Here is a 26,576-nt window from a genome sequence, read left to right as displayed (position 1 = left end):
GTAACAGAACCTTGTCCGAGCCACACAAGTCACCCCATCTTGGATTCCCCTAGGTCTCTAGTTTTTAGAAATGCACAGGTTTGGTAGGTTTCCATAGGTGGCGGCTGAGCTACAGGCCAAAATCTACAGGTAGGCACTTTGCAAAAAACACCTGTGTTTTCCTTCAAAAATTTGGATGTGTCCACGTTGCGCTTTGGGGCGTTTCCTGTCGCGGGCGCTAGGCCTACCCACACAAGTGAGGTATCATTTTTATCGGGAGACGTGGGGGAACGCTGGGGGGAAGGAAATTTGTGGCTCCTCTCAGATTCCACAACTTTCTGCCACAGAAATGTGAGGAACATGTGTTTTTTTAGCCAAATTTTGAGGTTTGCAAAGGATTCTGGGTAACAGAACCTGGTCCAAGCCACACAAGTCACCCCATCTTGGATTCCCCTACGTCTCTAGTTTTCAGAAATGCACAGGTTTGGTAGGTTTCCTTAGGTGGCGGCTGAGCTACAGGCCAAAATCTACAGGTAGGCACTTTGCAAAAAACACCTCTGTTTTCCTTCAAAAATGTGGATGTGTCCACATTGCGCTTTGGGGCGTTTCCTGTCGTGGGCGCTAGGCCTACCCACACAAGTGAGGTATCATTTTTATCGGGAGACGTGGGGGAACGCTGGGTGCAAGGAAATTTGTGGCTCCTCGCAGATTCCAGAACCTTCTGCCACAGAAATGTGAGGAACATGTGTTTTTTTAGCCAAATTTTGAGGTTTGCAAAGGATTCTGGGTAAAAGAACCTGGTCCGAGCCACACAAGTCACCCCATCTTGGATTCCCCTAGGTCTCTAGTTTTCAGAAATGCACAGGTTTGGTAAGTTTCCCTAGGTGGCGGCTGAGCTACAGGCCAAAATCTACAGGTAGGCACTTTGCAAAAACCACCTCTGTTTTCCTTCACAAATTTGGATGTGTCCACGTTGCGCTTTGGGTCGTTACCTGTCGCGGGCGCTAGGCCTACCCACACAAGTGAGGTATCATTTTTATCGGGAGACGTGGGGGAACGCTGGGTGGAAGGAAATTTGTGGCTCCTCTCAGAATCCAGAACTTTATGCCACAGAAATGTGAGGAACATGAGTTTTTTAGCCAAATTTTGAGGTTTGCAAAGGATTCTGGGTAACAGAACCTGGTCCGAGCCACACACGTCACCCCATCTTGGATTCCCCTGGGTCTCTAGTTTTCAGAAATGCACAGGTTTGGTAGGTTTCCCTAGGTGGCGGCTGAGCTAGAGGCCAAAATCTACAGGTAGGCACTTTGCTAAAAACAGCTCTGTTTTCTGTGATGTGTCCACGTTGTGTTTTGGGGCATATCCTGTTGCGGGTGCTAGGCCTACCCACACAAGTGAGGTATCATTTTTATTGGGAGACTTGGGGGAACATAGAATAGCAAAACAAGTGTTATTGCCCCTTGTTTTTCTCTACATTTTTCCCTTCCAAATGTAAGACAGTGTGTAAAAAAGACGTCTATTTGAGAAATGCCCTGTAATTCACATGCTAGTATGGGCACCCCGGAATTCAGAGATGTGCAAATAACCACTGCTTCTCAACACCTTATCTTGTGCCCATTTTGGAAATACAAAGGTTTTCTTGATAGCTATTTTTTACTCTTTATATTTCAGCAAATGAATTGCTGTATACCCGGCATAGAATGAAAACCCACTGCAGGGTGCAGGTCATTTATTGGCTCTGGGTACCTAGAGTTCTTGATGAACCTACAAGCCCCATATATCCCCGCAACCAGAAGAGTCCAGCAGACGTAACGGTATATTGCTTTTGAAAATCTGACATTGCAGGTAAAAGTTACAGAGTAAAACGCAGAGAAAAAGTGATGTTTTTTTCACCTCAATTTCAATATTTTTCTTTTTCAGTTGTTATTTTCTGTAGGAAACCCTTGTAGGATCTACACAAATTACCCCTTGCTGAATTCAGAATTTTGTCTACTTTTCAGAAATGTTGCGGTTTCTGGGATCCAGCATTGGTTTCATGCCCATTTCTGTCACTGACTGGAAGGAAGCTGAAAGCACAAAAAATCGTAAAAATGGGGTATGTCCCAGTAAAATGCCAAAATTGTGTTGAAAAATTGGGTTTTCTGATTCAAGTCTGCCTGTTCCTGAAAGCTGGGAAGCGGGTGATTTTAGCACAGCAAACCCTTTGTTGATGCCCTTTTCAGGGGAAAAACCACAAGCCTTCTTCTGCAGCCCATTTTTCCAATTTTTTTGAAAAAAACAAAATTTTCACTGTTTTTTGGCTAATTTCTTGGCCTCCTTCTGGGGAACCCACAAAGTCTGGGTACCTCTAGAATCCCTAGGATGTTGGAAAAAAAGGACGCAAATTTGGCGTGGGTAGCTTATGTGAACAAAAAGTTATGAGGGCCTAAGCGCGAATTGCTCCAAATAGCCAAAAAAAGGCTCCGCACAGGAGGGGGAAAAGGCCTGGCAGCAAAGGGGATAAGCTACTTTTGTTCACCAGCCTAACTGGGTCCCTGTAGCCGGCCCGAGCTCCATCACAGTTGGCTTGAACTTGGGAATTTTTTCCTGTCTACCATAACCAGATATACACAGCTTCCGCTTTGGCCTTTTTGATGCTATTTTCCCTTAAATATATTTAAAATTGCATATCTCCAGTTCCATTGAATGGATTTTTGTTGTTTTGGTCTTGTTTAATTCATTAAACTGTATTCTATTTTGCTAAATTGGTGTCGGGTTTTTGTTGTGTTTTGTTTTCATTTTATTACTGTTTGAAGTGCTGCATAATACTTTGCACATTGCCTCTAAGTTAAGAATGACTGCACTTTGCTAAGCTATCAGAGGGTTGAGCACAGGTTAATTTGGGGTTTGTCTGTGCCTTCCCCCTGGCAAGGATTTTGCTCCTGCTTGAGAAGGGTTTCACCCCCTCAATCCATGACCAAATTTCTTACAGCCTTCATAAATGTTTTTCTCCGAAAGGCATCTAGACCAGTTTTGGCTACTTTTGCCCAAATATTGGGCTTTCTAAGTGTACCCAGGTTTTATGGATTCCCTAGTTGCAACCAAGAAACTAGCTAAAATATAGTAAATGGTAGAGCTTGCACAGGAAAGTATAACAGGGGAAATTCATTTTTTTTTAACTTTATTTTTGGTTTCCTTTCAACATATAAATATACTATCACCTCAAGTGTTGTTTCCTCTCTGAATTTCTAGTTTTTTGTAAATGTATGCTAAAATCTTTATACCTCATACCGTTTGTTTTTTTCATTGCTTTGAGAATTTTTAATGTCAAGTAAAATCTTATTACCATTCCTAACTATATCATCAGTTTAACCTTTGGTTCATTCACTGTATTAAGTGGATTTCTGTGTTTCTTTATCATATTCACCCAACTCTCCACCTGAGCACAGCTTTTGTCCTTGTGCAGCTGTGGGTTTGCCGGAGGATAATATCTGGTCAGGCTACAGCCTTCGGCTGTACATGGCAGGGGATTGGGTGCAGGGCCTGGCCAACAGGTAGGCCCTGGACCCAGTGCCCCATATGCGCCCTGCCTCCAATGGATTCCCAAACTCCAGTGTGCAAGGCCTTCAGCCATATATGGTGGAGAGGTTGGCTCTAGGGCCTGTACAGCAGCACCCACAATACAATTTATTTCATTTTTGGTCCCTCAGGGATTCCCTCTGGGTCCCCCCAGTAGTACCAGGGGGTCAGGGTAACCCAACCCCACCACCTTATATTATTTATTCTTCAAATTCAAGACACAGGGGCCTGTAACAGAAGCTGCAACTTTTTGTGCAATGGCCAATGAGATAACTTGGTCATGAGGGACTAAAACCGTGAATTGGAGAAAACACCCTCTCAGCCAATCAAAACCCTAACCAGAAGTCCTATGGGCCTATCATTCAAATGTACTTGTTTTTAACTGTTTGAAGCCTAGCCCAGGCATCTCTTTAAACAGAAATCTCACAAAAAAAGTCTGAAAACTTTCTGAGTAAAGTTCTAACTTTCTGCAAAATTTGGTGTAATTATGTTTGGTTGTGTTTTTTTCTTTATCAATCCCAAAATGTTCAATGGGAAATAACATGGCAAAATGATGTTTTGAGATCATCCCCTTTTGCTTAGCCCCATCCTGATGGAACACCCAGACATTTTCAGGGAGGAGCTGAGGTATATAAAAGATGGATAAAGGTTTTGCGGAGATTTGCCAAAGAGCATTAAAGTATATATATACATAGATACATCTAAATGTGTTTGAATATGTTAATGTACATTTCTATTTATAGTAAGCATCTTTCTCAAAAACAAAGCTCATTTTCTTGCTGTAGTGCCACTGAATAGACAAACTCCTTATCCCGTCACGCTATATTACTCGTATTGCTGCTTAGTATTTTTAACTTAATTTTCAGAAAATATTTGAGACATACCTTTGTAACTAAAACAGTGTTGTTAAAATGTTGTTCTCAGTCCTAACTACTGGTTTTATTTACTTAGAGATGTTCTTCCTTCATGCAGTAATGTAGGACAAATAAGTCAAGATGGCGACAGTATCTGCCTGGAACATCACCCAGTCACATAAGCATTGCCCTAAAACATTACTACCTTCGATGTCAAGTACAATTATTAGATTTCGACCTGGGCTTCTTATTTTGGTATCATTCAATACCCACGAGACCCTAATCCACATACTCCTTCAACTTTGACTTCGGGGCGGCAGATTGACCACCATTAACTCGTACTGCAATGAAGGATTCACCTTAAGATCCTTTCTTGTCACCGTTCAGCATTCCTCCCTGTCAGACAGTTTTATTTGATGACTTTTTCTCAAATTTACTTTTAGCACCTTGGGCAGGAGCTGAAAGTTCCATTCAGCACAGATGAACCAAAGAGTTATGAAAACATGTAACTCGATTTCATAGTCAAGCATAAACCTCTCGCTCCAGAATGATAGGCTTGCTCAGTGCCTAATGTTGTGTTAGAGGTTTGGTATGATAGACGTTTTGTAAAGCGCATGGCTTCCCAGAGAAAGGGCTTTCCAGCGCTAGTCCTAGGACAAGATAAACATAAATTGTTCAAGATATTCCTAATATCAAAAGGAAGGGAATTCCAAAGACAAGGAGCCTGAACTCGAAAAAAGTGTCCACCTGATCGTACTCTCGCAAACCGAGAAACAGAGGCCAGTTTAAGATTAGCTGATTGTGGAGGACAATACGGCTGATATAGGAACACAATACTTGCCAAACAAAATAGGAGCCACCTGGGCGGATAGAATTTTGTGAACAATGCAAAGTGCTTTAAACTGCCCAGCTTCTCCACTGGAAGCCAGTGTGGATTCTTAAGCAGGCCAGAGGCTGAACTGAAGCAAACAGCAACATGGCTGCAGCAAATTGGGCAAGCTGGAGTCTGCCAATTACTGCTTTACTTGCGCCTAGGTATAAAATATTGCAATAATCCAAGCACAATAGAATAGCTGCCTTGCAGTGATCTGACGAACACAAGGGTCCATGAGACCAAGATTAGGTTTCAGACTCCGCCAAAGACCAAAACATGTGCTTGCCACAACTTTTGCCTGTGCTTCGAAAGATAGCTTATTTTCTACCAATAGACCAAGATTTTTGAGCAAGTGGCTGCACTAGGGCCCACAGGTTCTTGTCTGTGTGGACCAGCAATTATTTTTCCAGCGAGAGAGAGAAAACATAGACGGGAGGTGGGGGAAGGAAGAAGAGAGCGGAGGGAAAATAGTGACGAAAGGACAACGCAGGGGTGAAAGAGAACCTGCAAGCGTGAAATAAAGAGGCAAGGAGCGCCTGGTGTTCGATAAAAGAGACATGAGGTGGATTCAAGATTAGGTAGCCTTACTGTATGGCACCTTAACCTTTGACAGCACTTGCCACGACCTTCTGAGCGTAACTTTGGATCCAGCACGTACTCTTTTATAGATTATGCACTGGACACTTGCAGAGTTTAATATATTTTCCAGTCTAAGTGCCAGATTTCTGGTTTTTTTGTACTCAGTTTATGAAGCACTCCAGCCCAGACTCCATCACTACAAACTGCGGTTTGGACACTGAATGCAGACCATGGGTCACCTCCACTTCCTGAGGCTTATGCGTCCAATCTACACACCGATTTTATTATACTTCCCACTGTGCACCCCATTAGAAAGGGCCCAGTAATAAGGCATGGCATTATCACACAGTCTCACAAAACTGAGGGGTATCCCCCCCCATCATTAATGGACCTTTGCAAGTTTTTACATCAGGAACGGGAATTAAATGTAGTGATTTCTGCATTTTTGCTCCCAATAATGGTCTGTTTTCTAGGCATGTTTCCATTCACTTTTTGGTTGTGGATCTGTAGCCAGAAATACTGGATCACTTGTAACTAACGCCATTTTAGCCTAAAAAAACAGTAACTTTAAATCGAATGTAGGATTATCGTCCATTCGTTCTCTACGTGCACATTTACTGTTCAAGCTAGTACAAGGTATTTCTGCCTCTTTTTCATTCTGTTGTGAGTAGTATTTTATTTCTGTATATCCCCTCTGTTTTATATTTCACCTTCTTCTGTTAATTTAAAACAATGCTGCGTAACAGTAATGCTCTCATGCAAAAAAGGCATGAATTTACAAACGGTCATTTCAGAGTGTTTGTGTGACTTCTATACCTGATCTTTTGGTCTGTCTTTATCAGATCTTCTAGCTTTCCACACTGCACATATATAGGAGGCAGTAATACTGTCTGACTGATTTCCTTATGATCTATCTGTTCTATATCAAAATGTTACTGCACCTCGAAGGCATTAACTTTGGATTTTCAATGGAGTATTACACAGCAGCCTGAAGTGCATAATCGTTTCTATGCTTCCTAGAGAGCAGTGGCAAATATCAGATCTACTACCACTGGACCATGTCATGGTGCAGGACGGCACCTAGAGAGTTCCTGACCTAAACCTGAGATATTGAGCCCTTTTCTCTGCTGGAAATATCCGATCCAAGAACGGCTCTCAAGGAAGCTTTGGTTTTAGTTTCAAATAGTTCATAAGAAGAATACTTTTCCTCGCCTCCTCATTCCTCCTCGTGTGCGCCGAGTATTTATTTCACCATTTGTAGGTGAGCCTTGCTCATCTGTCCTGGATTGTCCAATAGCTATGTCAAGCCAATTACCGTGAGAATATGCTCTATGTTCCCAGAACCAAAGTAAGCTATTATGCTTTTGGCTTTTACTGAGATCCTACGGTGCCTTCCGACATACGGCAAGAGGTGCGCTGGTCCAGGCTCGAACCCAGTATCACACTGAGCAAACAGAAAGATGATCTTCTAGTGGCACCATCCACAGCTGCGTTCTTAGTGCTGTGTCGGAAATACTGACCATAGGCACAACATACAAATGATTTTAAGCTTTTGTAGCGACTGCGCATTTGTCTATCCCCAGATGTCCACGCCGTCCGAGTTTTCTGCAAGAGCTTTTGTTTTTGTAGGCAATTAAAGCTGGCTTAATTAAAATTAATCAATTTCCACATTTGTTTGTGAATCTTGATCCTGCGCTGGTCTGTTGGCTCAGAATGGTTTTGGACATAACTGATTGATTAATCCAGCTGAGCTGATAATTGATATGTATGCCCAATTAATCATAGGCTGTATTCTTTATATTGGTTTGCTGTAGAAATGAAATGAAAGTAGCTTCAATTTGGGTGTAATTATCATTTATTTAGTTTTTTAATGTTTTAGTAGTTAACTCCCTTTTACTGCAGAATTACTCAAAATCTTCTACAAGGTGGTGCATTGACTTTTCAATGGCGGCTGGTGGGTTTAAAAGTGGTGGGGTGGAAAGGTGAAGTCGAGTTGAAAATGTGGGCACGGCCTTAACTGAACGGGAGGTACGGGAAGTGCATTCCCTCATACAAGAAGTATTGAAAAACATGGGCCTAGCTGGTTTATTTTGGGCTTCGTACTAACAAATACCGCCAGAGTATGACTCCCCTGGCCATTTGGCATAAGACAATTGACCAAGAAAGCAAGAAACGTTCCTGAACTATGCCGTTGTCTTCCATCACACTCCATAGGTCAGCTTTAGGAGCTTCTGACCCTGTAGAACAATGGTATCTAATGGGGAGGGATGTCTCACAAGTTATGAGTGGTGTTTGAAAGAACCAATACTATACCTAGCACAGTGATTGTGTATTATGGTTCTAGAACTGTTCATATGAAAGCTCAATAATGTATTTCTTTACCCAGACTGCTTCTTTGTCTGCATGGGATGGCACAATGAACCCAAGAATGCAATGGACCCAAAATCGCAAGAATTAGGGCAGATGGACAGTCCCCTCTAGAGATCCCGGACTGGTCTTTACTGGACAATGACCCTTTTCATATGTTACTATTTTGTTAACTCACCCAAAGGATCATTTCATGATTTCTGTTACTTGTGGTGTTGCCAGGGTTTTCCAAGGCATCTGCTTGATTCTTCTTTTAAAAAAAAAAAAAAAACCTATCAGTGTAAACCCCTTTTTGTGATTGTGAGCACTGCAAATAATGTCTCTTTCCAAGAAAGGGTGGCAGAATAGAATCATGCACTAGGATTGCTTCCCCGGGTGCAGCCCCAGGTGTAAGGATTTTTGGAGGTTCAAAAAATGTCGCCTTGCTGTTTGTGCACACCAATTGCCACAGCAGTGTAGCCATTTTTAAGTCACTTGTTAAAATCTGACACTCTTATGGCCTATGCTTGTTGTGCTGTAAGGCAGCTTAGCTGCCCATCATGGCCTTAGTGTTTCAAAGCACTGTGTCTGAGTCACCCAGGTACAGCTAATGGCCCTAGTGAATACAACTCTAAACAGATGCTGATAGGCAGGTTGGGCGAGTCTCATACACTTCCTCTCCCTCTTTGCCTCTAGTGTTTCCACTATTCTAGTGACACATCAAATTCTCTGTCTCCATCATGGGGCTGTGTATTGTAATTCTGCATATTCTTTGCAGTGTTAAGGGAACCTGAGGCTGTGGTTGCCACTCTTTCCATGCACAGCACTCTCCCCCATCACGTCCTGCTTTGACCCACCTGTGTTCCATTTTTGGGTGGGGCCTTTGAGCCTGAGGCGAGGCCTCCACCACCAGACTGCAGCAGGAGTTGCTGATGCTGACCATGGTCAATTAGCAGCATATCTAAATTTGGTGTATTCTCTTTAGATACGTATTTTTTTACTGTTTTTTATAGCGCTAACTCGACCCAAAGGTATTGGAGCACTTTACTAAGCACCAATTACATTACACAAACACACATTCATTTATTTTTTGGCATAAGGAGATGAATTGATTTACCAAGTATCAAAGGATGTTGAGCGGAAGAGAGACTCAAACCTGGTTCTCCAGCTCCAAAGTCAGTAGCTCTGTCCCTAACTCCACATCCTCAGTCCGAATGTCAAATTCAATCTCAAAGCAAAAAAAGCGGGATTACAGTGGTCCAACAACAGAAAATGAAAGGCATTGGTAACCACAAAGGGCACACTCATCGGCTATACAATCAGTCCTACTCTGAAAGTCCAGCAGCCATCAGTACTGCCTCTACATGACCGCCCGATCTGAGGAAGTCTGGAAATAACGTTGCTGTTGAACTTCTCCACAGCCCTTCCTAACAACCAACCTTAGTCACTGCCTACCACCATTGGCAATTTAGCACAACCTCCCTATCCCTACTTTGGTTTTGTTATCCCTCCCTGCTCCTTGCTCCATGCTGTTACGGTGCTCTGCATTGCTGACTCCACCTTGGACCAAAGGGCTAAATGACCCCTTGCATACATTCCCCACTGGACTGTAGAATGGCCACGCCCCACTTTTAATGTCGGCTTTCTGGCCTTTTTGTTTAAGGGCAAGTGAACCGGTGCACTACCGAAACCCCTGACCCCTCCAAAATACACAGTCTGTATCCTGCTTCATCACCAAGCAGCCAGCCAACAGTGCGAGATGCTCATGTGTTTCTTCCATCCATGATCTTTTCCCATGAATGGCGGGGCTATGCCTATTTTGCAAGTGCATACCAGCCGCCCCTGTGACTGTTCTGTGTGTGCAAGCATTACTGAATCATCTGCAAATAGCAGGATCAGAATATGCTTGTCCTCTGGCTATGGAATGACAAAGCCAAGGTTATTGAGGGATTTTACTATTCACTTGATATACATTTTAAATATTGCTGGTGTGAGTACACAGCCCTCTCTCACTCAGGTTTATTTTGAACTCATAGTGCATTTGCCCTTGTTTCCATATTTTACTCTTGAGTTATTGTCATGATGTAGGCCTTTCAACAGTCTCCTGAGTTTCGTAGGAAGGCCTTGTTCCTCCAAGATACTCCAGAGTACTGTCCAGTCCACACAGTCGAATGTCGTATTTAGGTCTATAAAGGCCAAGAAAAGGAGGACGTTTTGCAGGGTCATACACTTCAAGCATGCCATGATTAACCTCATCACTTGGTGTATGGTACTTTATAATTTGTGAAAACCGGCCTCGAGATGCAATATTGTCTGATTATTCTCCATCCAAGTCTCCAGCCGGGATAGTAGCAGTTTCCTAAAGATTTTTCAGAAGCCATCTAGAAACGAGTTGGGTCAACAGGTAGCAGGATTTTCTATCCTCCCTTGAGGTATTTATATCTCGTCCCTCTATAGGTATAGTGGTAAACCTGACCCCAGGAAACTGAGGTCAATAAGAAAATATGGTTGAATGTTAAGTATGAGACCCCGGTAAATATCTTTGCTTATTGTAAACTGACTGATACTGTTTTTCTTGGTGAGTACATTATCACAATTCTGAAACTAGCTCTGAGGTGGTGGAAAAGGTCCTGTGAGTGCACCATTACATTGTTGTGCCTTCTTTTGCCACGATTAAATAGTGAGGGGGCACTGAGACACGTTATACACAGCCTCTTGAATAGATACGCCCATACACAATCCTGCCACCTTGTCACTGTCCTGTTTTGTTGTGTCTCGTCCAATACACACGTTTGGGTTGCTGCTGAGCAGTTGCTCCTGCATGTGATTATGTTTGTTATGCTTGTAGTCTGCTATGAGGAGCCAATGGACTCAGCCATACGTGCTGGTTGTGCCATGGTCAGTGATACAACTGTCTTCCTTATTGTTATTACCTCCAGCAGGAAGCGGGGAGAATTGGGATCTTGATCCTTCAAAAACATGTTTTTCATTTCTTTGAAGATAGGGTTATGTTATGGATTGATCCTTCCTCCCCAAGCTAAACCTCCCGTTCCATACAGAACAAAAGACGATTTTGCCAGTTTCTTTCCAGAACCTCAGTCTTCTGATGACCTTGAGCTCAATTTACTTAATGTGAAAAAGCCTTTTTGATTTATTTGGAAAGGATAATAGACATCATGACCAAAGCTCTAATGCTGTCTTTGTCAAGTTCAGTCTTGTAATGAAAGGATCCAATCATGAACTCAGACGCTCAGTAGTCCAATGCAATCTACAATAGCTCTAACATGTATGGAGTCAGGGTGACTCTTCCACCGGGGCTTGAGGGAAGGTCAACAAGAAGCAAATCAACCCCTATGACAAAGTCTCAAAGAGCTTCCTTGGCAGAGAGGGGGCAGCAACCTATGTTACCGCCTCAACCTCCATCGAGCATTATAGGACAATGTAAAACACGGAGATTCAGAACGATTTTGACGCAAAGGTACTCGCATCTAGGACGTGAAGTAGAAAGACAACCTGTAGTTTAAAGAAAATAATGCTGTTCAGCAGTGAAATTCCATTATCCTGATCACTTATTGTTTGTTGCATCACGCTAAGCTATTAATTGTGGCAAAAGAAATCACAAGCAGGTAATGTCTCAATCAGTTACCTGTAATTCCAACAACCAAGTGCTTTTTGGCTAGAATATTATTTCCCCTCACCTCACTCTGAAGGCTACATTGAAAAAAGAGCAGGTTTGAGTCAACCAAAGAGGAAGCTGAGAGGGTCTTTTATCGGCTTTTCTTTTCTCTAGGGTATGTCTACCGAGGCTCGACGTCTCCTCACTATGGAAATGATCTAGGTACAGAAGCACTCAGAATAATACAATTACCGTAGACAACTGAGGTATTAGTATTTATTCTTTGGTGTAGAGATATGATATAAAATTAGTAATATTTAAAAATATCATATAAAACACTTCCTGTTTGGAAATTAAAATTGTCCCTGACTAGCAACAGTACAGTTTGCAACTTTGTATTGTAATATGTAATTATACTCAAACTGGTCCACGTGTGGAGTGTGTTTTCATTTAAAAAATAACATCAACGCACCAGCAACGTAAATAGGGCTCACTTGAGAGCTTTTTGACTTTCCCAATGCTTAGGAGGGGGATTGGAAGAGATAGAAAACATGATGCACTACTATAGAGTACTGAAAAAGTGTAGAAATATTCTCACGTCAGTAGTGAAAAGATGCAATTCACTCAGTCAAACATGATTTAGAGAAGCTATGGATCAGGAGCAGAACAAACTCAAGACTTTGGAGAAAAGCAAGTGAATAAAGAGCAGAATACAGAGTTTTTATCTAATCATGAGCAAAGGCCTGTCACAATGCCCATGCAAATTACTGTATTTTAGAAAATAGGTCTTCGTCACCAGACAGCTAAAGTTGCACTTGGGTAAGACCAAAAAATCTTTTTGGGGAACAATCTGCCCAAAGTCTTCCCGAAAAAGTGTCACATTTTCCCTGACACATTGCTATAACAAATGTGGTTATCCAAACCAGCTCATTTAAGCACCTGCCACAAGATCTTCAAATCACTGCCTGCAGTCTAGTAAGGGCTGACTAAATATTCCATCTATCTACAGTCTAAAAACTGAGGGGCTTATTTCTGAGAGGTTTGTGCCACCGGAGCATCACTTTTTCTGATGCTCCGGTGGCACAAACATCTCCATCAACCGTATCTATAGGGCCACACAAAGCCACTTCACTTGACTTGGAATGGCCTCATATATATGGAGTAAGACAAAGCAGCGCAAGTTGCTGCGTTGGCTTACTGTGCACCAAGGAGGTGTACAATGGGTGTTTCAGTGGGTGTTTCCAGGCAAAACCCATGGATTTTGATGGTGCCCCAGATTTACTTAGTCATGTAAACCAAGGAAGCAGCAAAACCTTACGCCTCCCCAGGGGAGGCGTAACGAGGAGAAACATGTTTATTTCTCCTCATTTTATCTTCTTTCCATGCGTGCTGCATTCTGCAGCACACATAGAAAGAGGAAAACGCCTCTTGGGATTGTTCTTGTGCATGAAGGTTCAACGTACTGCACAAAAACAATCCTGCATGCAACGCGAACACCTTTGCACCATGGTGCAAGCGTGCCTGCATTGGTGCTAGGCAGTCAATTGTGCACCAGCATAAGGGGAAAGGCACGGAATGTACTGTATTGCATAAATATGGTGCATTCCTCCCCTTTCACATTGACGTAGAGCAGCGCAGCAAGAGGACTTGCAGCTCTGCCTAACGCCAATTCCCTATAATTAAGCTCCTGAGTACTAACAACATGAGTGGTAATAATGAGAACAACTAAGTTCTTAGAAATAGTTATTCTTGTGGTGTTTTCTGTATAATTATCTTTTATTGTATGGTAGCTTCATGTTTGAAGGAATTATTTTCTTATTTATCTATTTTGGTGCAGAATAGCTTCACTAAGTATTTTTTAAAATCTTTATTTATCATAAGGCAGCAGACAGATTATCGTATCTTTACATCACAGTTCATCACATAAGTGAATCAAATCTCAGTCCATGTACCATCACCTAAGAGACCATCAAAAGAGCATATGTCTTTAAAAATTACTAGTGAATGGCATAGACAAATATATTTGAACATTAAATCTCCCCATCCTTTCAATTTGACCAGATTTTATTAAATCGATTACCAGCTCCTACAATCTTTGCATACAGATTTTCATGTCCCTTAACCCTTGCCATTTTTAATGCCATTCAGCAATATTAAGTATCACCCTTGATTTCCAATTAGCTAGAATTAAAGACTTAGCTATCAAGGTGGATATAAAGCAGTGCCGAATAAGTGCAGTCGGGAACTTAACTGAATAGAATTCCAAAAAGAACCTCCCCAATGAATCAGAGACAATTACCCGCCCTGACCAGGCCCCTATCTCATTGAAGATGTGGACCCAAAACCTGTACAGTTCAGGGCATAAGAAGATCATATGGCGCCAATCACCTGATTCAGGCCCACACCGACAACTACTGCCGCTAGCACCGTCGAACATGGGACTAATTTTTTCCGGTGTATAATATAACATCCATTTGCCATAAAAAGCCATTGGTTTAAAGGTTGCAGCGCGAATGGCTTTCCCCGTGATCTTGTTATAGAAACTCTATTGTGCTCTTGTTACTACCCTGGCAGTAACACTCGTTATTTTATTCAGATGTTCCAGAACATTGTTCTCTCCTAGATCTATAGCTAGGACTCTGTACCAATTTCATATACCTGAGAAACGATAGATAAGGAAAGCTCAAGATATTTCTCGAGCTGCTTCTGAAACGTCCGCTGGGCGACCTTTGCACATGTACTGTATCAGAATAAAACTGAAATACAGACTAGAAGGTATGTCATTATTTCCTTGAATAAGCTCTTGCCAGGAGACAATAGGATTATTACGGCAGAAGGCCCCCACCCGTAAATAGCCAAGTGTTGCCTACCTACCGATCGGAGCGTGACTCAGGTTTAAACCAAAACTTGGGCAATGCTAGAGTTTTACCTCCGGGTGATAATATGGCACCCTAAATCATTGCCAAATACAGTTAAAATGCTTTAGTATCTTTTGAGGTGACTTATAACGAGTCCTTTTTAGAGGCCTGGGGATCCGTCTAAAAGAAACAGTATCCATCCTGGCAGTATTTAACATTGAAGTTAAATAGAAGTTGCTGTCACCGGATATGTTTCTCGAGGAGGAAGTTAACCAGCTTAGAAAAGCTGCTTCATAGTAATTTTTGAAACATGGCAAAGATAATCTGCCCTCATCCTGATTCAACTGCAGGATCAAAAGCCTAACTCTTTGATGCTTCTTTTGTCAGATGAATTTACCAATATCAGTTTTGTTAGTTTCAAAAAAGGAATTTGGGACCTTAATGATGATATTTGCAAAGGAAAATAGAAAAAGTGGCAGAAGAGTCATCAAAGAGACATGTCCAGTGATTGTTAATCGAAGACGGTCCCATTGCTGCAGCAACATCTGTAATTTATCTATTAAAAATTTATAAATAGTATTTTAGAGATCCGCATAGTCTAATGTAACTCTAACCCCCAAGTACCTGATGGGAAGCTTGGCTTGAAAAGATGCAAACATGACTGCAGGAAGAATCTCAGCCAAACAGGTAAACAACAAAGCTTTGGACTTCGCTTGATTGATTTATAACCCTCTAAGCCGTAAATTCCATGATTTTATCTAACGCATACTGAATATTTCCCTTATCTACCACCAAATAGAGCACAATATCATCTGCATAAAGCTTAAGCTAGGGGGGCATCTGTTCAATGGGGATGAATAGATTGATCCTGATCTATAGCACAAGCTAAAGGTTCTGTGAATAGTGCAAATAAAATTGGAGACATTGGGCAACCTTGCCACGTCTCGTGCTTGACTACTTGTCCCCTGCCAAAAGGTTATTTATAAATATAGAAGCTCTAGACATGTAATATAGTTTGTTTAACAAACTTACCAACTTATCTAGAAATGCAAATTTGCATAGTAGAGCAAACAGGACTTCTCATTCGACTAAATCAAAAGGCTTTTCTGTGTCAAGCATTATAGAGGCGGCTTTCACATTCTGACTGGAAAAAAAGTCCAAAGTTTGGACTGGAAAATTTGTGTTTGACACCATTAGCGTCCCAGGTATAAACCCGTTCTGATCCCCATGTATGACTGATGATGCTACAGAGGAGATCCTGTTTGCCAATATATTTGCAAAAAGCTTGTAGTCGCTATTTAAAAGGTTAATGGGAAGATATGATTATGGGTCATCCACCGATTTGTCCTTTTTAAGAAAGCTAACTACCACTGAATAAGTGCACATGCCCGGTACGGAACCACCTTGGAGCATCCGTTTAAAAAGTCATGCCAGGAATGGAGCTAGTTGCCGTGCAAAAACCTTGTAGAATTCTGCCAGCAATCCATCCTTCCCCCAGGCTTTGGCATTAGGCACAGGGTTAATGGGCAGCTACACCTCACCCTGAGTTTTCAGTGTGGACATAACATCCACTTGTGCTGAAGTCAGAGTGGGGATCTGAATTTTTGCTAACCAGCCCTCGATAGCCGAGCCAGGACTCTTGGTTTAAGAATTGATTCTTGCATAATGTTGTAGAAATACCTGGATAATCTCCGGTGCCTGTGTACAAATTACTTTTGTCTGAGGATCAATATTTTTTTTGATAATGTTAGTTTTGGCATGATGTTTCAGGAACCAGATTTAGCCTGATCTAAGATTTCCGACATAGCTTTATTCTGAGCCTGGGCATGCACTTTTGCCACTTCTTTTGACGAGCTCAGTATGTTCCCTAGAATATTCCTGTTTCCGAGTGGCTGAAAAAGATATTGGGGGTCATTACTAGTTTGGCAGACAGAAAACCCCATCTGCCTCATGAGAGGGTGGCTGCCGCAAAGCAGACAGTGAACAACTGCAATAGTGCTGGCCAGGGGGGGGCATGCACTGCCCATGCCAAGTGCATGGGCCCCCGTGGCCTCCTGCACCTGTTCTCTGCCAGCTTTTTCATGGTGGAGTTACCACCATGAAAACGCTGGCAGAGAACAAGGTTGTAATCCCAAGGGCAGCGCTGCTTGCAGCGCTGCCATGGCAGAATAGGACCTCCGCCACCTTCAGACCGCGGGGATTCAAGATCCTGGCAGAGCTGGCAGTAGCCTGGCGGTCTGTAATATGGCAGTTGGACTGCAGCATTGACGGCGGTCCAGATCGCCGCACTTGTAATGTCCCCCATTGTCTGCCCTCTGAAAAAGGCTTTTAAGGCTTCCCAAACTGAAAAATCTAAACCTGAATCTATAGTGATCCTCGGAAACGTCTTCAAACTTCCTTTCATCTGCGTGACCCAACTATCCTCCAAATGAAGTACTTTACTAAAACAGCACCTTACTTTTTGTATGGGTGCTACTGCTAAAAGTACTATGAGGCTAACCAAAGAGTGGTCTGAGAATGCATTGTTCTGAATTGCAAGATCCCCTGTCAAACAGAATGTGAGATTAAAAAGAAATCTAACTGCGTTATTTTGTTTTGAGTGACATGTATAGTGGGATAGTGAGCCATTTTGCTCATGCCATGGGTTGATAAGTGTGAAATCACACGTAAGACCTTGCAGCGCACTAATAGATTTCTGTTTGCTCTGAAGTTTGTTTACCCGTGAAATATCAAGCCACAAATCATAGATTAAATTTAAGCCCCAACAAATTATTTTGTGCCCCGTCTCATAATGTAATAATAAATTAAGCTTGTGCAATGGGGAAGACACAATGTCTATGGGGCATAATAACTTTGAAAACTTCTACTGGCACTGTACGTACAATTAATATTGCAACACCGCGGTGAGCGGCCTGCGCCGAGTCATAGAAAGTATGTTGTATATCCAAGGCTATTCAAGGGGAGAGGCCGACTACCTGTTTCTCTTATAAAAATATTATATCAGCTTTTAAGACCCTACATGACAGCATACCTTGTGATTGCAACCTGGTGTTAAAGCCATTCACATTGCATGACACAATTCTCAACTTATAGCAAGACATTGCAAAATATGTATTGCCCATCTGTTTGCTGCCAGCTTTCCAATTATCCAAACCCACTTACAACCCTCCATGGTGACCCGGCGCTGTGCTCCTTGAACCCTGGAGCCCGACCTGTCCCAATCTCCTTCCACTTTCCCCACCCCCTCCCTTTTGAACCCCAGAGTCCCAACCCACCAAAGGGTATCTATGAGTAGAATCGTTACGTCCTCACTCAGGCGGATCTCCACCCAGAGTGCGGACGTAAAGATTCCCAAAGTCATAAACTTAGACATTTGGTCTAAATTAACACCCTAAAGTTTGTTTTTTTTAAACATGAAACACATTTGTAAGTATTTTGATTATTTTCTCTTTTCCCTCCAGAGAAATCCACAGATGCTGGGTACTTTAGAATCTGCAACATGTTGGCAAAAATGACTCATATTTGTCCTGGATTCCCTTTTTGATAAAAAAGATATGCATGAAGTGCCCCAAACATAAAAAAATGAGCTTGGGGCGTAGAGCCTCAGCAGCTAAGGAGTTCCTCAAATGTTCAAATATGTTCTCAATATGTCAAAATGAGGCAAGAAAATGGTAAGGAGATATGGCCAAACAGGACAACTGACTGTGGACTAAGACTAGGCGAAATTTAAATTATCCTGGAGAAATTTGCATGATTTTAGGATTTTTGTGGTAGGCCTGCTAAATGTAATCCTGAAATTATGTATTATGTCACTTCGCGTAATTATGCATTATTCACAGTAGAAATTTACAGTGAATGCATCATTCATTTTGAAAATGTACTACAAACGCATGGGAACAGAATGCGAGCAGCTTTTGTTTACAGCGCTTTTGTTTTTTTGTACTTTTTTTTAGGCCCAAAAATGACTCAAGGATGCATTTGGAGGTAAAATATTGCACAATATGATGGATTTAAATTTTAAATTTCACTCAAATCCGCAAAAACAAATGACACGGTTTTCGCACCTCCCTACTTTAGAACTGGTGAACCATGTTTTAATCCCACCTTTTGGCTCAGCATCCTGTGATTCTTGGCAAATCACATAATCCCTGAAAATTAGCACTTTCTGCTCAGGTGCACTCATTCCAGGCTGATGCTATATAAAATCACCAAAAAATATACAAACACATCTAAAATCTTTAATTTTAACCTCACCATTCTAATTCTTTTTCTGTATGTGCAGGCACTTTCAAACAATAACTCTTCACATATTTTCCAGTTTTTAGTGTTGAACCTCTGGGCACCCTGGGTACTGTAGGAAGGATAAAAAGGGAATGTATTTATGAATGGAAATTTGTTCTGATGTTATTTAAATGCTAGTACTTATTTTAATGCTAATGCTCTCCTTTCCACAGGTCTGTTTATAGGAATTCTTTGATATTGTTCTCCTGGTGACGTGAATATATGCTCTAATATAAAAAATATAAAATACGTGTGGCTGGTATGCTTATGATTCATCTGTTGTATTTACACTGCAATGCACAACTATTGGTGTGAATTCCATTGCTCATGAATTCAAATTTTTCTTCTTTACTAGTTTGTGGCGATCCTGATATTTCAGATCGCATTATTGGTGGGCAGAATGCGCAGGCAGGAGAGTGGCCTTGGCAAGTCAGTGTGCGGAAGAGTGGGTACCACATCTGCGGAGGTTCCGTGATCAGCAACCAATGGATATTATCTGCTGCTCACTGTTTTGTGAAGTAAGTACTTCTAAATTAATAGAAGCTGGGGATCAAAACTTTACTCAGAAGCACACAGGTAGTGCTATCAAAGGTCGGGGTGTTGATTATCAAGGCTGTTTGGTCCTGATTTCAACTCATGCCTCTTTCATTCAATGCCAGATATACTCTCCGCCTCTTTATGGCGTACTTGCAGGTTCTCTTTCATCCCTGCTTTCTCCCCTATGTCATTGTTTTTTCATCTTTCTCTTCCTCCTTCTTTCTACTATTTATGCCTTTCACTCTTTTGTTCTAGGTCAAAGTGTGTTTTTCCCTCCTGCTTGGCAATTAAAGGACCTCATTACAAATCTGGCAGTCCAAGGACTGCCAGATACATGGTCGAACTGCTGCACTCCATACAGTCCGACTGCCACATTACAACCCTAGCGGTCGGACCACCAGAGGACCACCGTCACTGCCGGAAACAAAGCTCCCGATGGGCTGACGGCTGTCAGTCTCATGGTCAACCTCGGTGGTGCTGAACTCAGTGCTGTCATGCTGATCATGCAGTCTGCTTCTGCCAGCCTTTCCATGGCAGGGATACCACCATGGAAAGGCTGGCAGAAACACAGTTTTGGGGGTCACAAGGGGGGCCTGCATTGCCAATGCCCAGGGGACTGCCATCACCACCGGGGGAAAGGTTCTCGATGGGCTGACTGTGGTCGAACTCGTGGTCAGCCACGGCGATGCTGAACTCAGCGCTGCTGTGCTGATCACAACTCCTGTTTCTACCAACCTTTCCATGGCGGGACCCCACCAGGGAAAGGCTGGCTAAAAGACAGTGCTGGGGGCCACAGAGGGGCTGCTGGCAAGCACCCTCTGAAGTGCATTGTCTGCTTTGCAGACAGTGCCCATTCCGAGGGTGCTGGTGTGTTACAGTATTGGCCTTGGATCCCTTAAGGGAACCAAGGCCAATACCGTAGCACTGTTCTCGGTGGTCAGCTCAACAGGAACATCTTAATACAATGTTCCTGCTGGTCAGCTCGGCTTCAACATTGTAATATGATGGGGGACGCTGTCAGTATGATGGCAGAGTCCCCCCTGACTTTAGCAGTCCTGTGGTAGGAATGCCAAAGTCATAATGACCCCCTCAGTTTAGATTTTCTGACCCAGGGGCTTCATGAGTAGGAAGCTCATAGCAAATTAAGTTAAAGAGTCTTTGACAAGCCAAGAGAGATGAGGCTTTTAATAGTAACAAGCGTTTCAATGTTCAGCATGAAAGTTTGTTGTGAACTGGTAAAGTGAGCATCATTGTAGAATGGAATACTGAACCATGATAAGGGAGTGGTGTTGTTTGTATTTTTGTGTTTGTTTTGGTAATGGGGTGCTGGGGTGACAAATATAGGTGGTCTTTACATTTTTGGTGGGATGGCCAGCCGCCAACCGTGCTGGCAGTCAATGAAAGACCACCAGTGTTGGCGGCCGGCATCCCGCCAAATAATGACGCATGGAGCCTCACCGCCATTGATGGTGGTGAGGGTCGCCATGCGCCATGCTGGTGGTCGGTGCAGGGGTGGATGCTGCTCCACCCTCACTGCCATGTCAGACCATACACCGCCACGCCTATAATGAAGCAGTGATACACGTGGTGGTGTATGGAGAGGCAGCGATGGTGGCAGAGCAGCATCCAGGGAGCCCATTCCCTCCGGGAGCAGTCCGAGAGGGAAGGGTGTGTGTGTGAGTGCATGCGAGTGTGCGTGAGTGTATGTGGGGGGAAAGGTGTGTCTGAGTGCATGTATGCGTGTGTGCGTGTAAGTGAATGGGTGCATGTGGATGTGGGGGGTTGGCATTTGGGGGACCTGTATGTAGGGGTGGGGGATGGGGAAGCTTGGGTTGGGGGCACCTACATGGGGTTTTGGGGGTGGAGGGTTGGGGGGTCGGTTTTGGGGGTTGGGGGCCGTTTTTGGGGTGGTCGGTTGGGGGGTCGGTTTTGGGCAGTGGGTAGGTGTAGTAGAAAGGGGGGAGTGGCCTTGCATGTCACATACCATTGACAGGAATGATTATTCCTGTCACCCGTATGCCTTCCGCCAGAGATTACCTGGTGGAGTAACTCGCCAGGGAATCCCTGGTGGAAATGGGATCATAAACCCACATCATCTGTCTGGCCTCCACCGCCGGGCTGAATGTGCCTACAGTCGGCCCGGTAGTCGAATCTGGCCTGGCAGTGGGTGGTAGTGAACTGTCTGCTTTGCAGCCAGTTCACTACTGTCTTCAGAATATGGCGGTCTAGGCCTTGTTCATAATGGCCACCATATTGTGGAAATGGTGAGATGGACGGCAATGCACAAATACATGTTAGATCAGTGATTGGAGTGTAGTATGGTGTTATTTTGGGGAAAATATACAGTACTAGGCTGTGGTTTGATTGTGCAAAGTTGAATCTTGCAACATTTTGAGGATAACAGCCATCAGCTCTCTGGTAGTATGGTGGTGTGGTAGCATTAGTATGGTGCTCTGAAATGATGAGTGTGGTAATTGACGGTTTGGTACAGGCGAAATATGGTATTGCAGTGATATTAATTATTTGAGCAGTGGTTCAGTGATATTTGTGATTCTGTGCTGTAGTTACTACAGTCAATTGGCCTACAGGGCATGGTCATGGTTGTTAGTGCGGAAGTACTAATGCTTGTTGAAGATTTGATGTTCTCTGGTGTGGTTTTGGCACAGAGGGGAAATATCAGGGGTACTACAGAAGGTTGTGTTGTGTTTGGTGGGATTATGTAATGCTGTGGGTTAGTATTGTAGAGATGCAGGGATGCAGGGTGGCAGTGTAACTGTGTGTTGGTCATATGTTGGCAGGGATGAATGTGTGGTGCTTCGGGTGTGTAGTCCAATGCTGGGGAGCGGTCTTGTAATACTGAGGGTCTGAGTGTAACAATGAATGATTATGGTGTGGTGATGTGTGAGTTCCAGTTCCACATGCCATCACAGTGAGGGGGTGGGGTTGTGTAACTGTGGTATAGAGCCGGGAATAGTAGTTTGCCCCTCTTTGGTGGTAGTTCAATGCTGGGGCCTGGCAATGTGGTAAGGGGGTGGGTGGGTGTTACTTGATGTATACATATGGTGATACAGTACTGGGGTCCATGTGGAGTATTCAGTTGTGGCATTATGGTTCTAGGATGTTATTGCTCTCTGGCATTCCATTTTGGGCACTGCAGAACATTGTTCAGGTTGGTAATAAGGTCTTGGGGGTGACAGTGCAGTAGTAATGGTGATATTGTGGTACTGTGAGTTGGTAGTGTAGTGGTAGAAAATTCTGATTGATATATACTATCGCCTTAGTGTGTAGCAGGTCATTAGAGGGAGTTGGAAGTACAATGGTCTGAGGTGGAAATTATTTGCTAAAGAATGGAATTGATGCCCAGCCAGTGTACCATTCTTGTAGGGTTATTCGAAGTGCCTGACCACAAAATTGCTGCACATTGTTATGAGTCTGTGAACTTGGCTCCAACATAGCTGACGTAATGGACTGGTATCTTGTACTATGTGCTATGTCCAGTTCTATAAAGACGCAATACACAGGCCAATGAAATATCAAATACCATTCACTGAAAAGCAGAGTTCTTGTGGATGCATTCATTATGTGTGCACAAAACTTAAACATCTCCCTGTCAGTCCTCAAAAAGGTAAAAGCATGTTTTCTACATTTTCTACTAGATCATGTGACCTTTTTTGGAACATAAGGCACAATTTTGTCTTCAAAATGTGCTTTAAAACTTCACTGTACCACCATTTTCACTTTTTGTAAACTAGTGTGACACTGTGTTGAATGATATTGAAAAGTGACAAAATACCAAGTATACTCTTACGAACATCATGAAAGAAATGAAAATTGCTCATAATCACACGTCAAAGTGAATATGGAGAAATATGTTAAGGACATCATTCCTTACTGTTGACGACAAACTGAAAAATGTTATGTTGTTTCAGCTCATCGCAAGCGGCTACTGCTGGAGTTGCACATCCACATACTTTGTATTTTGAACTGCTTGATCCTCGAAAGCACTTGTTTACTCAGCCAAAGCTGTTGGGAGGACACTGCCATCACTGTATTACAATGTTCCCTCTGGGCTAAACAGCTGGGAACAGGGCTACGGTATTGGTCTCCGCTCCCTTAATGCACCATTGACAGTATCGCCAAAATGGGGAGAGAGAGGAGTTATAAAATTAAAACATCATGTTGGAAAGAGCCATGTCAACCCCATTTTTTTCACTTTATTAAGTGCACAATTTGGTGTTATAATTCACGTTTGTTATGTGAAGTTTTGTTTGTTTAAGGAATAGTATATAAACATTAGTGACAGACTGTATGAGTTTGCTTGTGAACAAGGTCCAGGGGACCGAAACTCGTTAAGCTGTTTCCTGCCAGAGTGAGTTTATGAAACAAATTATGGTTTGAATTGAGTAACCTTGGAGTGCGGTTCGACTTTCCTTTACAAAAGTAAGAAAGGAAAGTTATTTTTTGTTAAGTATTATCGGCAGGCCTGGCTGAAGAATCAGCACCACCATTAAAGGTGGAAGGGCGGTGTAAGACGCCGAGACGGGGCCAGCCGCTTCTATTAGTTATCAGAGGCACAAGCTGCTACCACAGCAGAACTCGAGTGCAGAGCTGAGTAAAAAGAGCCAACGAAACCGTAGACCCCCAGGGATAGCATGGCAGTAACCGAGCGAACGGTGAGTTGGAGAAATGAAATGAAAAGCAATGAGAAGTGGCTTCCCTTTGAGCACACGGCCTGGTTACTAACAGATTACTACATTTGAAAGTGATTTACAAATTCTGGCAGTATGAATGAACGTGAAGCTAAATTAAATATTACAGCAGCTAATATATGTCTACATGGAGGAGAGAACCATGACGCACAGAGCCATGCGCGGGGCCAAAACAAGTCCCAAGGGGATTACGAATCTCTATTGTGCCAAGTCATCAGGATGTAAGTGGGGAATTACTTCAAGAATGGGGTGAACATTTCCTAGAATCATCAATGGGACTGGTGCTCACCCTCGTCAAACAAAATGTTTGCATTTACTAATATTCGGACACAATTGAGGGCAATTCAGACTGAATTAAAGGGTTTGACTCTTTCTGAGTAGGAGCAGAAATTAAACAAGCATTTGCAATGCAATGGTTCTCGCGTTTGCGCGAGTTAGAGCTATTTGCGTTGCAAATTACTAACTGGACTTTTTTTGCCACACAAACTGAAAAAAGTAAAACAGTTGACATAAGCGAGATGATTAAATTTAAAAAAAACGCAGCGCGATCGCACTATGTAAAATGCAGCACGATCGCGCTGCGTGAAAAATAAGCAGATAAAGTAGTCCGGACCCCGAGCCTCGGATGTTTTTAGTAGTTTACTGTTGCTGTGTAGGTGGGCTAAACACCAGAAAAGGCATGACGTATGCATGCCTTTCACAAATGAAAGCAAGTGCATTTTAAAAGGCAAGCCCACGAACCAATGTGAGTGACTGACGTGACATGGGCGTGGTTTGAAGCCCAAAGAGAGATTACAGAATGGCCGGAGTCCTTTGCGCTCGCCCATAAAAAGGAGATTGCTGAAAAAGTTGACATACATGAAGCGACAGTAGAGACAAGAAAGCAATTTAAACTTCAAAGAGGCAAGGTGGATTATGAAGAGGGTCACATTTTCACGTTTACAAAAAGATATAATACGATCAGACAAAAAGAGCAAATTGATACAGTAAGAAAAGTGCACTCTGAGACAGATTCACTCACCACTGATACTGATTTCAGTGATGGAGAAGGAAGCATGGGAAGGTCATCTAAAAAGCTGACCCTTTTAAATTAGATGTGCCTTGCTCTGGAACAACAAAACAAAGACAGGAGTGTAATGTCCTCGAGAGGCAGAGGGAAAGGGAGAGGGTGAGGTGGCAAAATTACAGAACAAGAAGAGGACAACGAGGTAAGGACAAGGAACACCAGAGCCCAGAAGACAAGAACATCCACGTATTAAATATGATTAATCTCACTGAACGTCACCTGACGGCAACAGAAATCTATCTTCTGAAAAAAGGTCTCAGGTTTTACCCTACAATACATATTGATATTGTTCAAACCCGAATATACTTTTACAAATACATATGAAAAATAAAATTGAAGAAAATATTCATGGAAGACAAAACATAATATAAAAAAGCAGTTAAACATTGGGAACCTACATATGATTTAACAGTGAGTGATAAGGATGCACTATTAATGTTGGCTAACTTGGATGCAACATCAGGAAGTGATTCTGAATTATCTCTCACAGAGATTATAACTCCCTCAGGAGATGGCTTGTGGAAAATGAAACCTAAATCAATGAAATATCCTGTATTACCACCTGGTAATAAGATTGATCAATATGCTGAAATGGTGTTTCGAAATCTATATAAAATCCATTGGAACAAACATAAAAATAATCTGACACAAGAGGAGAAGCAAGCACTTGTAAATCTGAAAATGGATGATACAATTGTAATAAAGCTGGAGGATAAAGAGGGCAAAATATTCATCCTAACTAAAGACAATTATGTGAAAAAAGCAGCTCTTCAATTGGCAAACACAACTTTCTCAAAAAGAATCAAGATAGACCCCACAAACCAACTTCAAAAGAAAATACAACAATGTTTGAAGGAATGTGAAGAACAAGGCCTGATTGACTTGCATTAATGCAAATATATGACTGTGGAACTTCCTGTCACACCCACCTTATATTTCTTACCAAAGACACACAAGAATGCAATCAACCCACCAGGGAAGACCAATCGTGTCAACCATGGGCTCCTGACAGAACCAATGTTGAACTATGTAGATTACTTCCTAGCACCATTAGTATGTAATCTTAGCTCCTACCTGAGAGACAAGGGAAATCTATTGAAATTTATTGAAGGGGCCCTCGATGTAAAACTGGTCACAATGGATGTAGTGGTGTTGCACACTAATATTGAACACAAAGTTGGAGTGCAAGCATGCAATTTTTGTTTTGCATCAACAAAACATGCAGTTGTACCAACATTAATAGCACGTTTCTGGAGATGATTAGAATGTGTTTGACTAACAACTTCTTTCTCTTTGACAGGCAGTTGTATCTCCAGATT

General features: G+C 42.5%; 1 protein-coding gene across 2 annotated transcripts in view; it reads left to right on the top strand.

Annotated features, from left to right (window-relative positions):
* Positions 1–26,576, top strand: part of LOC138304304 (serine protease 27-like) — a 249,567-nt gene that overhangs the window by 108,800 nt on the left and 114,191 nt on the right. For both annotated transcript variants that reach the window (XM_069244255.1, XM_069244256.1), the window contains exon 2: positions 19,301–19,463. In XM_069244255.1, the coding sequence (XP_069100356.1) occupies positions 19,301–19,463 (163 nt within the window). The remainder of the gene's footprint in view (positions 1–19,300; positions 19,464–26,576) is intronic.

This window comes from Pleurodeles waltl, chromosome 7 (assembly GCF_031143425.1).
Source record: "Pleurodeles waltl isolate 20211129_DDA chromosome 7, aPleWal1.hap1.20221129, whole genome shotgun sequence".
In the NCBI taxonomy this organism is placed as follows: domain Eukaryota; kingdom Metazoa; phylum Chordata; class Amphibia; order Caudata; family Salamandridae; genus Pleurodeles; species Pleurodeles waltl.
This window is presented reverse-complemented; position numbering and strand designations above follow the sequence as displayed.